The following is a 12840-nucleotide window of genomic DNA, read 5'->3' on the forward strand; positions in this document are numbered from 1 at the left end:
TTTCACCCTACAGCAAAGGGGAAAATAAACAAAAATGCTAAACAGAGTAGAATTCTAACTTGACCTAGGATGAACTGGGTTGTTACTTCAAGTGCAAGACTTGCACTGTTGCTGTCTGCACAAGCTGGAAATGAAGATAGCCCTAAATGATGTTTTTCTTCAGGTTTTCGAGGTGTATGACAGAAGATGTCCCTGCAGCTTTCTGTGCCCCCTCTTTCAGTATGTAGCACAGTGGACTCCACTCTGTCTTTTTAACGTTCAGATGTCCTCCCTGAATGCAGTTTTAATGGCGTGCAAGAGATTTAGTAAAAGAATTTTTAAAAATATAACAAAACCCCCCTGAAACTGTCCTGTAGCTAAAAGGACAGTTCAGGTTACTCCAAGTGCCAGTCTGAAGTGACCCAGAGGGTGCCACGTATTATGGCTTTCTTGCAGAAAGTAAGTTTGATCCTCATATGTTTTAGTTATGCAGTATAGAAGTAATAGACTCAAGCCTGGCCAAATCCTCTGCACATGATACACCGGGGACTGCCTTGGGTAGGGGTAAGCTCTCTTCTCTAGGGCAGGGAAGAACAGCAGTCCCAGTCCACATGCCATAAAGGACTTTCCAAAAGGTTATTCTCCTTTTCTCTTTTCCACATACAAGGCAAGTCTAGGACCAGCATAAAATTATTTTTCTCATTTCCTTTTATGACAGGGAGTGAAGAATCATAAATAATTGCCTAACGTCTAGACTTTACATGCAGTCGTCAGCATTTGCCTGACTTTTCTTTTTGTACTGCAAAATTTTACTAATTCCAGTGAACAGAATTAACACAAAGAGAGGCAAAACATATGTGCGGTATTTACACCACCACCAGATGACTGTGATCAGCATACTGGAAACAATGTCAAATGTTTAAACTCCTTCATTTTCCAACTGACTCAAATAGCAACCATTTGAGTTGGCTTCTGCCATTTTGTGTACAGCTTCTAGCCACAGGCCACTCACCACCATGTGCAAAGGGCTTCTCGCATCTGAAGAACATTGAGGTCGATGCCTATATTAACACCAAGATGACTAGGGTCTGGAGCAGGCTGGGAATGGATTATCCCCCATTTTGAGTTTCCATCACAATCAAATAGAGCTCTCTGTGTGGAGAGAAGTCAGAAGAGGGAAAAACTGAGGCAAAAAAAAAAGAGAGTATGAACAGGACAGAAAGAACAGATAGCCTGGGGGCAAGATTTTTGCAAAAGAGAAGGATGGGCACCATCTGCCAAGCTCTTCTTTGAAATACAAGGTTTAATTCAACTCACCTAGCCATACCTCTACTAAAATACATACATACATGTTTGGGTGTTTCAAATGTCTTGCTGAATTGAGGCCTTTAAAAGAAAAGTGAATTAAGAACAATGGAGAAAGGAAAAGAAATACTTCCTTCTACAGGTGGAGTTTCAAGTTTCCTTTTAATGTACAAAGGAGTTTTCTGAAATACTTGCAAGGTTGAAAGAGTGTATTACTGTGAGTTCATGCTAAAAAAGTTTTTATTTTGCAGGTTTCTTATCTAATTATGTTTGTGGATCACAAATTTTTACTCTGTACCCTAAGCATTAAACTTTACTGAGAAAAATGTCATTTTTTATTTTTTCCAGAAACGCGAAGGAATCCTCCAGTCTCGACAAATCCAAGAGGAAATAACTGGTAACACTGAGTATGTCAACACCACTTTTGCCAGCAGTTCAGTAATTGAACACAGATGCGTTTCAGAAATTCAAACATTTGCTGATATTTAGATTTTGGTATTGGGGTTCCAGGGAAGATGATGCATCAGCCAGTGACTCTGTTTTAGCCTTTTCAAGAGCTGCAAACATGCATCTAAAATTATAAAAGGGTGAGGAAATACAGAGCTGGGGATCTAAAAGCAGGGGACTAGGATAAAAGAGAAGACAGAGTGAAGATATACCAAATCTCTGTATTTATCTGCTACTGATTTATTTCTTTATTATATTTCTTATTGTTTTATTCAAAAGTCCTTCAAACAAACAAGAAAGATATGCCTCGTTCTTTTATGTTGGTATTTATTTGATAGAGAACTAGATGCTTTCAAAAAGGAATGTGATAGGACTAATTTTAGATGTTTGGGGATGTAAAAATGACAGTAGTAAGCCTTGCATGTGTCATCTCACCAAACAGTTTATAACAGAAAAGTTATTCCAAACCAACAGAAAACAATAGTAGAATACCCTGGTTTCTAATAGAATGGAAAGAAGCTGGACTATTGATTTATTAATCTTTGGATTAGTTTACATGTAATAGTTATATGAGGGATTAGCTGGAGCTAAATGCTGCAGTCATTAAGAACCCAGTCCAAGCATTGTTTTGGCTGAAATTGTATTGTAGTTGGTGTGGTAAAAGCATCTTTAAAACAAAGGGAAAAGTTTTCACAAAATCAGTATGAAAAAGCCTTCTTCACTCAGGCAAGGTGTGTTGATTTGGTTCAATAGTAGAAAACCGGAGATCTGTCCTGCCATGAGACTTCAGTGCAGCCAGGAGATACTATACTGATGGACTCCAGACTAAGCCAGATTCTCAGCTGGAGTAACTTGATGAAGGTTTTCTTAATTCCATGGATCTACTCCGGTTTTCACCAAGCTGAAGATGGCCATGCATGCTCTTTTCTTTTGCAGCACAGTGTCTGCAAGTGAATTATACCTAACTGTGTTTTGTTCTTTTTGTTGTTTGTTTTTTTTTTTTTTTTTCATAGGGCATTATCAGGAAGGCATGGTAAGTTCATTTGATTATTATCTTTTTCTTGAGGCAGCCAAAGTATACATTAGTTCTGCAGTGGGTGGGCACTTTGATCCAACTGCAAGGAAGTAGATGATTTCAAGTTCAACTGGCAAATACATAAATATATGCACCACAGGCTATTGTGGCAGTTAACAAAAGGGAAAAAGCATTAAAATCAGTCTGACCATCTTTAAAACACATTTCATTGCTTTTTAGTACGTGGTAATTTGAAGGTGCTTTGTGTTTTAGCCTCCAGAACATTACTGTAATACTACTAATGGTCATAAGTTCCCAGCGTAATATGAAGTGATGTCTTGTCTTATAAACCAGGTGGTGAACTTGTTGGCATTCTTGCATACATTACCTACTTACACTTTATGACTTGGAGTCATTGTTCAGCAGGCTAAATACCATGCAAGTTCCTGTGCCTTGTATGTCTTACTGCTAGTACATAGACTGGCCAAATGCCTGGCCAGCAGAAAACACTCATCTGAGGAGCTTAGGTGGAGTCCCACCAAGAATTTAGCGATTGCTCCTTGTCTTATTTCAATGGCTGTCTTACAGCTGATACAAAAGGCTTCATGCACGACGTCATTTCCCAGTGACATCCCTGAGCAGGCTTGCTCTGTAGAAAGTCTGCCTTCTACAAACACCTTTGGATCTTCTCCAGCATTTTGTTATTGAGGAGCATGAATGTAGCTTTTTGTGGAGTCATTTGCTATCATTCAAATGATTGTCAGGGTGAAAATTGCTCAGAAAAGTCTCTGGTGCCTCCTTATATTTAGTTTTTTCTGTTTTCTTCAGAAGGTGACTACAGTAGCACTCCAGTCATGCTACCCTAGGTTGCCTGTCCTCCTGATAATGTCTTAAATTGCATATCAGAATGGCCCAGAAACATCTATACAAAGTATTATATTGCAGCTATGTAATCATGAGCTTGCTTGAGGTGGTTAATAATACAGCACACCACAATGCAGTCAGTGGCCCATGGGGAAAATCCTCCTCTATAGATGTAGTGATTCCAGATGTAAACTCCTGTTGTTCTGCACAAAATGATTTGGTTACTTAGCTCCCTGTGTCTGGCTGTTTAAGGTTTTATACGTAAAGATACCATTCTTTGTTCATTTTTGAGAAACAGAGTTGTTATGTAATACAAATCCTACTTGAAAATGATGCTTTCTATAAATAACAGAGAATAAGCTACTAGCAGCTTCTAACAAGAGAGCAGTATGCAAAACACGTGGTACTACACTGAAACCTTTTGCTGACTGTGTTGTCTCAGACAAGTATGTGCCCCAGTAAGTATTTATTCTGCATTTGGACAGCTGCTGCTCAGTGTATTAACATCTCTGAATCTTTTTCAGAAAGAGATGCATTTGACACTTTATTTGACCATGCTCCAGACAAACTCAATGTAGTGAAAAAGGTTGGGAAGTTTTTATTTTTAAAATACATAATGTGTGCATGTGCGTGCTTGTGTGTATCTGATTGTACCTATGTAGTGAGCGTGCATGTATATAATATATAATTGGCATAGTTTACATACATTAAATGCAATTAAGCTTTATACTTAAATACACAAATTCATGATTATAATGTTACTTTTCATTAATATTTAGCAGCATGAACCTAACTTTGGAACACAGAACAACATGTAGTTATCAAAGTTTCCATCAAACAGAAGTTCTCACAAAGTGTGTGTTGAGCAGAACCCAACTGGTAGATTGTGTGTACTGATGCCAGAGAGGTATCCAGTTTACAACTGCCAGGGGTCTGACCTAGAGGATTTTGGCTGCTGCCAGGTTTGAGTGGAGTCCAATTACCCACTTCTCTATAGCCTGCTACAAGGGGTTTTATTTTTAAAGAATTAGTATGTTTTGACAGTGTATTTTTATTTATATACATCACATTAATTTTATTTCTGTTCATTCTTGAGGAAATTTTTTTTTTTGTAATGTCACATCTCCGTTTTAAAACTTAAAAATTGTGTTGCAGTCTCTTCACTCAGGCAGAGGCTCTTCTGAGGGGAGTTCATACTGCATGCGTTGAGCTGCTGCCCTTCTGAATAGGCCTTCACTACATTGTTTTCATATTTCAGACTCTCATCACTTTTGTGAACAAGCATCTGAATAAATTGAATTTGGAGGTCACTGAACTGGAGACCCAGGTAGGATTTTACAGCCTTTCTTAAAGGGGAGAGATGGTTGCACCAGGTTATGCACTATGCCCCCAACTTTATTTAGAAATTTCACTGAATTATTATTGATTGAGCTCTAAGATGTTATTTCAGTGGGAGACCCTTAAATTCTAAGTATATTTGTATGAAGAAGACCCCCACCGATTAAGCAAAGAAATCATGAGAGCAGCTGAATTTCTCTAAAACAGCTTTGTGCTGCTATTAGCATAAAAATTAATTAACAGATGCTACCTCTTGGGTGCTGCCAAGTGCTGTAAGCAAAACCTGTGCTTGTTTTGGTCAGGAAAGAACTCTGTCCGCTTGGTTTGATCCAGTGTCAAGCTGAACAGTTGTTTCCTGCCTACCTTTACAGAAGCACGCAATCGCCTGGGATTACAATGACTCTATTCAGGGAGATATGCTCTTGAGAGTAAAGCTAGTCAAGTGTATAGGCAGCTGTACAGTTGGGCTGCAGGCTTGATTGCACCACAGAAATAGCGTGGTACATGGTCTTCTTTCTTGTTCTCAGCTGCTAAATTGGCTGAAAAGAAGCTAAAAGGAAAGCGTAATCCTACTGTATTAATACCTCCCCATGTGAACAATTGCAGCAGTTATCATAAGAAAATTACAAGGACAGGCAGGAAGGATGATCCGCACTACCAAAAAACCCCAGGTGTCTTCAGGACGGGCTTTAGTTTATATCTTGATTCATGTTATTAAGAATCTCTGGTTTATTTAAATAGCTATCAACCTGATAGAGAGATTGAGGTGGAAATATGTGTAAGGGTTTTTAGAAAGCTGTTCCCTGTGCTTGCTTATTGCATTGTTTACTTTTGCAAAAAAATATATTCCTCAAATATACCTCGAAACTCCTTAGGCATTTATCCAAACCAGTATTCCCTAGGATGAGAGACTGTATTTCGGTCAGCTGAAAGAAAATTACCTATCTCAGGGAGGTGATGTGTTGCTTCAGGTAACTCAGTTTGATTGTGAGAATATCTCAGTGCACTGACAGACCTGATGCCACAGGGGTAAGAGTGAGAGGCCTTTAACAAAATCTTATGGATGTTGCTATTATTTTAGCTGGAAATGAACATACATCAATTAGATATCTTCCATCTGTGATTACATACACTTAAAATTAAATTGACACAGACTTGCAGAACATGAATGAAGACGACTCTTTGTTCCTTTATTTCCTCCAGTGTACTGAATTTCAGTGCAGTCATGAGATTGCACCTAGATTCTGCTTTTCTCTGCTCAGGGGATGCCTGCCCTTTGAGAGCGTGAAAGGTGGCTGTTCCCAGCCCCCACAGCCAGCAGAAGAGAAAGCAAAGGCGTAGATCAAAGCCACTGACCACCTCCCTTGCCAGGAACTTTATTCTGCATATATATTTTAGCATTAGTTCAGTTTTGGAGAAGGCATAACAGAACATACTCACTAAATAAAAGGAATCAAAGAAGTGAGATGAGATCTTATACTTGCAATTTAAAATATTTGTAGCTTGCTGACAGTTCTTCATTAGACAATATATATCTTGTTCATTAAGCAAAGCAATGAATTACTCTTCGGAAAGTGCACTGAGAAATGTCTTTTTTACAGTTTGCAGATGGTGTGTACTTAGTCCTGCTAATGGGTCTTCTAGAAGGCTATTTTGTTCCTCTGCACAGCTTTTTCTTGACTCCTGATAGTTTTGAACAAAAGGTAATTAGATTTCATTTTTCTGTTAAAACCACATAAACATATAAACATGTCTATTAGTACCAGGATGGCACGAACTTTTCCACGTAAGTTTGATGTAAATAGCTGAAATCAAGAGAGGACTGCACTGGTAACCATTTCCAAGCATTTTTAAGATCTCTGTATTAATGCTTATCTGGAATAAAAGTGAAAATTATATTAATGATAGGGTGGTTAGCAAGTATTAGCTGATTGTGGCAGCCATTGTGTGATGCTGTCATTGAATCAGGCTTACTGTTCATTACGTGTATAAAGAATTATACACATGATTTGATGACAGAACTGATATTTTTTTTTTTTATGTCCAAAATCCAAGAGTTTACCATTTGAAAGGTTTCATGGTTTTGGAAGCATAAAGACATATATGTACAATGCAGCATTTTAAGACCAACCATTACCTCAGTCTCTGTAGCTATCCAGGTAATTCAGCTTCTATTCACAGAGCTCTTCATGGGCCATCATGTTCCAATTTTTAAACTTGTGGGAGGTGGGCTGTTCTTATTTGTAAGTAATTTTTCTGTGGGTATTACTAATTCACATGTTATTTTTTGATTACTTTTGTCTTTCTGAAACCATCATCACCACCCAGAAAAAACCAAAACAATGGGTTGTCTAGATTCCATGGACCACATCTGCAGTTGCTATATGGAGCCCTGACTATTTTTTCCCTCTGAGCATCTGGGTCTGCAGCTTTAAATACATCTTGTTTTGACCATTTATACTATACTGTATATAGTTCACAACAATGACTACCTTTATTATATTACTAGGTCCTCAATGTATCCTTTGCATTTGAGCTAATGCAGGATGGTGGATTGGAAAAACCAAAGCCAAGACCAGAAGGTATCTACTCTATTTTTATTTTTTTTATATCTCCTTAAAAATTTGTGTTGCATCCAGACTTTATCTCATGGGATTATTGTGTAGCTAAATGAAGGTTAAAATGTTAATCCAAGAGCAAAAGGCAGGATACATATTGAAGAGCTCAGGTAACTCTGTGTTTTACATGGCTGATAGATGCCAAATGTTGTAAGGCTTCTTTCTTGAAGGGCCAGGGTAAGGTTTCTGTGACCAGACATATGCAGTAATATTCAGATATTCACCAAAAGGAAAAAAATACAGTTGTGAATAGGTATGGGGTGGTGACTTTAGCAGGACCAGGACTCTGCTCCTCTGTGCTCATAGAAATGCAGAGTTTAAATCCAGCTTTTCGGAGTGGTTATAGAACCCTTGATGCACCATGTTAGAGGGTACTTTTGTGATTCCTCCAGTGCGAAGTTATCGCTTCTTACTGTGCAGGAGCTGGACATGCAGCTTCTGCTCCACTCTTCCCAACAGGGGTGGTAGCTGGGCTTCTGCTGATAACTACAATAATCAATACAGATGTGTTTTCAAGACCCACTGCAGATTCCCGTTCTGTGGTGCACACAGTCTTTTCCTGCCATAATATTGGATTGTCATTCCCCGAGGATTTGATACAAGCTAATGCTCAGAGTTTTACTTATAATATAGTAAGGGCTCTCTAGAGATTCAGGCACACATCACTGAATCAAGTTCTGCTCCATTCTCCTTCTCCATCCCTCCCAACTTCCAGATCATAACAGCAGCAGACATATGCACACACACACACAAAATAGGTCTCAGGATTGAGCCTACGGTGCCTATGCATTTCATCTGGACCTACTCAGCCTATTTTTTCTTTTTTTTTTTTTGATTTCTCAAACTCTATCCAGTGGTGACTGTATCACAAACTTTTTATGTTTGAAATGGTCAAAGAAAGAAGGGGGAAATAGTGAAATCTAGGGATCCAAGTAAAACAGAGAGTATCTGTGATCCCTTACTCCCCATAGAGGTTTAAAATTCTTATGGCATTTAATTTTTCAGGTATTTATTGCTCTAGGGGACAGCTAATTTTTCCAGTATAAATCAAGCCATAAGGATATTTCAGCATATATAAGACATTTCTTGTGCAATTATTGAAATGCTTAATATGAAACTTCCTGCCCAATGTGAATGGAAAAACACATCTGTTTTATGTGTTGTTACATTGGGCACAATGCCCGTACTTAAAATTTCCAGCGAGCAAAAGAGTATTGAAAAGGATCTTACCCTAAATGTGTATACTAAATACTCTTTAAATTCCTACACTGTTTCTTTGAGGTTCTTGAGGAAAAAATATGCTGAAAAGTGCTTTAGAATATGAAAAACATATTTAGTGGAAAAAAGAATGCGGTTAAATAAATGAGTATGAAAACCAATGATTTTTATGGGGTCAACAGTTTATTTGGGTTATTTGCAATATAACTGAAAAGGTATTAAAAAGCTTTCTGTGACCTTTTACTTTAAAAATGGCCGGAGCCTTAATCTACTGAGTCTATAATGAATTCATTTGCAGTTTGAGCTTTTTCAGATTACTTCTTGAAATGTGTACATCAAAGCCAAACTCAAGTTTCTCTCTTTGAAAAATTGCAACCAGTAAAATGTTATACATGTTGGTCAAACACATGTAGCAATGGAAATAACTCCGCTGTCTCTGGAAGCGTGCTTTTTAGTTTGGACCTTTCTGTGGAATTCTGTTGTGAGGGTGGAGTCTTCTGGTAACTTTGCAAAGACTTGATTGAAAGAGTTATCTCTCTCTCCATTTGGAGTTTCTGTATTAGAAAAGGAAGGTGCTGGCCTGAAAGAGGAAACTGCCTGAGTTATATTCAAACAGTATTGCAGGATATAACATGACGTTGTGGGAGCAATGTGCCCTTTCTATAGCCTTTAGCATTTTCTCTTCATTTTATACCAAACGTTTTTGATCCGATACATTCGGAGCCACAAAATCATGTGGCCATGGTTTCACGACCATGCATAGGCTCAGCATAAAATCTAGGTTTGAGTGTTTTCACCCTTTGTCCATGGATGCGAGTTTGCCATGTAGCTAATATCTTTAGCTCTTCAAAGGCTGCGTTCTCTGGGACACCAAGAATAGGTTTGATTGGATTCATTCTTCAAAGTGTAACCGCTTCACGATCTGTGAGAAACATCAGGGTACGTAAATATAATGGCAAAACTCTGATGATTATATACACAATTTACCAGCTTACTTGGAGGTTTGGAAGATAACGGGAGTATGCACACTGTCTGCTTTACACCTTCATGGGCAATTCCAAGAACCAAGGTTAGGACATTGAGTTCCTGTACAGTCAACACAAAGATAAGACAATTCCATTCTGCTCTTTCTGAGGGCAATTCTAAGTCCCTGTCTGAGACTGAATATTCCTTGAAGCACTAGCATGGACTGCTGCAGTAGTACTTGTCAGTTTGGTTTATAGATTTCTTGTGGAATAATATTGACTTTCTCTAGACCTTCTCTTCAAAACAGAAAGTATTTGTTAGGTTTTTGTTTCATATAATCCTTTCCCTTAGACACTGAGTTTCTAAGGACTGATTTAGCCACGTACCTCAGCTGACACACAGAATTTCAGAAGTGTCTTCAAGGGGCACTTGTATACCTAGCTGCTTTGGGTCCTTCAGAAAATGTAAACTTGCCTCTAGCTGTCTTGCTGAAGTTAGGCCTAATAAAAAATATTGCAGCCCAGAATTGGCCAAGTCCTGCAGTTCTTACATAAGAGAAGAGTTCCACTGATGCCTGCCTGATGACATTTTCAGAACCATTGCTTTTCATTCACAGCTCACTGAAGATCCACTCATAATCCTAGGCACAGTTTGTCTCGTGGGCATCTAAACCTTGGTTGCATTTCTACATCAGCACCCTTGGCCATTTCCTAACTAAAAGTGATTGAAATACCAACTTTTGAGTTGCCAGTTTATATTTCTACTCTTTCTTAGTATCCTTGTGATTTTAATGCTCATGGATATGGATCTGAGCAAAGAAAGGGAGTACAGAGTAGGTACTTTTTCTGAAAAATGTTTTGAGCTAATGAAGTTACTAATTGGTTTTCCCTTGTCTTTTTTCTAGATATTGTAAATTGTGACTTGAAGTCTACACTGAGAGTACTGTACAATTTGTTTACCAAATACAGGAACGTGGAGTGAAGAATTGATTTGGGTCATAAAGGAGTATTAACAAAGAAGGCATCATAACTAGCATATTTTTCATCGATATTCCTCTGCATCTTTATCCTAAAAGGAACTAAACCATTTATCTGAAGAATTTTTCATTGATTTTTCTTGCACTACTATTCTAATAGTAGATTTAAAACTAAGATAACTTATGAAGAAAAAAAGTTTGGAGGAAGGTATTTGGGGCAATTAATGTCTTAATAATAACTGTCTTCACACTATTTTGTAGTAGGTGGAGCAACAATATAAAAAAAATTAGTAACTTTAATTCAAATCAGCCTTTGAAGCCAACCATAGTAAGATTCTGTACTGAGTGTCTATTTTAATATTTTTTACATACATATTTTCTAATCTGGGGAGGGGAAGAGTATTTTCTATCCATGATGATGATTGCATTGTAGTTACGAGAAAGGTACATTGGGATAAACAGTTAAATACTCTTGTTCACACCACAGCTAAAAAGAAGAGACTTTCTGAAGCACTTAACGATTAATTTATATTTCCAGTGCTATTAGGCTTGAATTTTAAGGGTACAGATTGTGAAGCGGCTGCTCATTCCTTCAGACTTGTTATAATGTGTTAGTCTGCTTTAAATATGTGTTATTGAGCATTCTGCATATGCACACTGCAGCTTGCCACTTGGTTTTGGTCAGGAAGAGATCTTTTTCACAAAGTACACATTTCAGGCAAACGCACCTGTGTAATACAGTTTCCCTATCATATTTTTATTATTACATGGTAATAGAAAGTAGAAAAATGGCTTGGTTTTCTTTTAGTAGTTTAAACACAAGATTACCAGGTTGCAAGTTTAGATTTATTGCTAAATAGGAGCTAGAATTTGTCCCTTTGGTTGATTTTATGATGATGAATGTATTTTGCTGCATTATGTCCAACACACACACACAAAAGATTAGTTTTCTAGAAACATTCCTATGGCATTTTAGATACAAAAGCAGTGGATTTTGGTCAAAACTGCTCTTGTCTGCAGAAGTCTGTTACAGCGTAAGGTTCTTTGGTCATTTTACGTGGCTTTGAAGAATACTTTTATCTAATCATCACCAAGTGTAACGTGTTATCTGTTTGGTTTTAGCTTTAACACAGACACAAAAGAGAAATGGAGTTGATTCTTCCTTTGGCCTGATATCAACCGCTAGTTATGTTTCCATAAAGAAGCTGATGGAGACTGCCAGAATCCTCAAAACCTGCACTGGCACAAGTTGAAGTGTAAATTAATCATTTGCTAAAAGTCTTGATGTTAGTATTAGATACCTTTCTAAAGGAAGTGTTCCAATGCAACCACAGGTTTTTGGGTTTCCGGGTTACACAGTAAGGAGAAAATCTTTAGGCAGAAATTACTGGATGATTATTTAGAAATCTTTGGACTGCTTAGTGCAGGAAGGAGACTTGTTCACAGTCCTCCAGCTGTGGCAGAACTGGCATAGGTAACTCGAGTCTGTCAGCTCGAGTCTGTTCGTCCGAAGAAACACAATACTGGCAAGAACAGTCAGTAACAGCTATATGTTACTTATTATATGAAGCATTACCTATTTTTTAATTTTCCAGGGCTTTTTTTTTTCTTTTTAATGTCGAGCTTTCCAGTGCAACATTAGCATAAAGGGAAGACAAGCAATTACATTGTGTCTTTGATGAACACTAACTGATGTTTAATAACAAGTTGATACTGACTGGGGGGGGAAGATACAGAAATTAGTCTCCTGGGAAATAAATACCAATTTTATTAAAGGAAAGTCAATATTTAATTCAAAGGACAATACCTGGATGTTCTCTGAACTCAGAAATCGTTACCTGATTTGTTATAACCATTCTAAATACCTTTATTAAAATATTTTGTTACCTCTGTATTTTTAATTGAGTTTCTGAAATTCGAGGTACAGAAAATAACAATTATTTACCTTTTACAGAGGGAAATAACCGGACATTGTGACCTCCATGAAAATGAACATGTTTTCATTGTATCTTTAATATGAGAGACTAAACGATAGGAATTAACAAGCAAGCTGGGACAGATATTCTCATGTATATACCAGCAGCAATTCCAGCTTATTTTGGTGTTTAACATGT

At 37.6% G+C, this 12840-nt stretch overlaps 1 protein-coding gene and 1 long non-coding RNA gene across 2 annotated transcripts in view; both read left to right on the top strand.

Annotated features, from left to right (window-relative positions):
* Positions 1-11666, top strand: part of PARVA (parvin alpha) — a 30747-nt gene extending 19081 nt beyond the window's left edge. Inside the window, exons 7-13 of the mRNA XM_026850866.1 lie at positions 1633-1691; positions 2745-2764; positions 4135-4196; positions 4869-4937; positions 6550-6651; positions 7458-7530; positions 10655-11666. Coding sequence (XP_026706667.1) covers positions 1633-1691; positions 2745-2764; positions 4135-4196; positions 4869-4937; positions 6550-6651; positions 7458-7530; positions 10655-10731 — 462 coding nt within the window. The 3' untranslated portion in view covers positions 10732-11666. The remainder of the gene's footprint in view (positions 1-1632; positions 1692-2744; positions 2765-4134; positions 4197-4868; positions 4938-6549; positions 6652-7457; positions 7531-10654) is intronic.
* LOC113481332 overlaps positions 1-12840 on the top strand; it is a 658441-nt gene that overhangs the window by 219595 nt on the left and 426006 nt on the right. The window lies entirely within an intron of this gene.

This window comes from Athene cunicularia, assembly GCF_003259725.1.
Source record: "Athene cunicularia isolate RWA chromosome 5 unlocalized genomic scaffold, athCun1 chr5_part3, whole genome shotgun sequence".
NCBI lineage: Eukaryota > Metazoa > Chordata > Aves > Strigiformes > Strigidae > Athene > Athene cunicularia.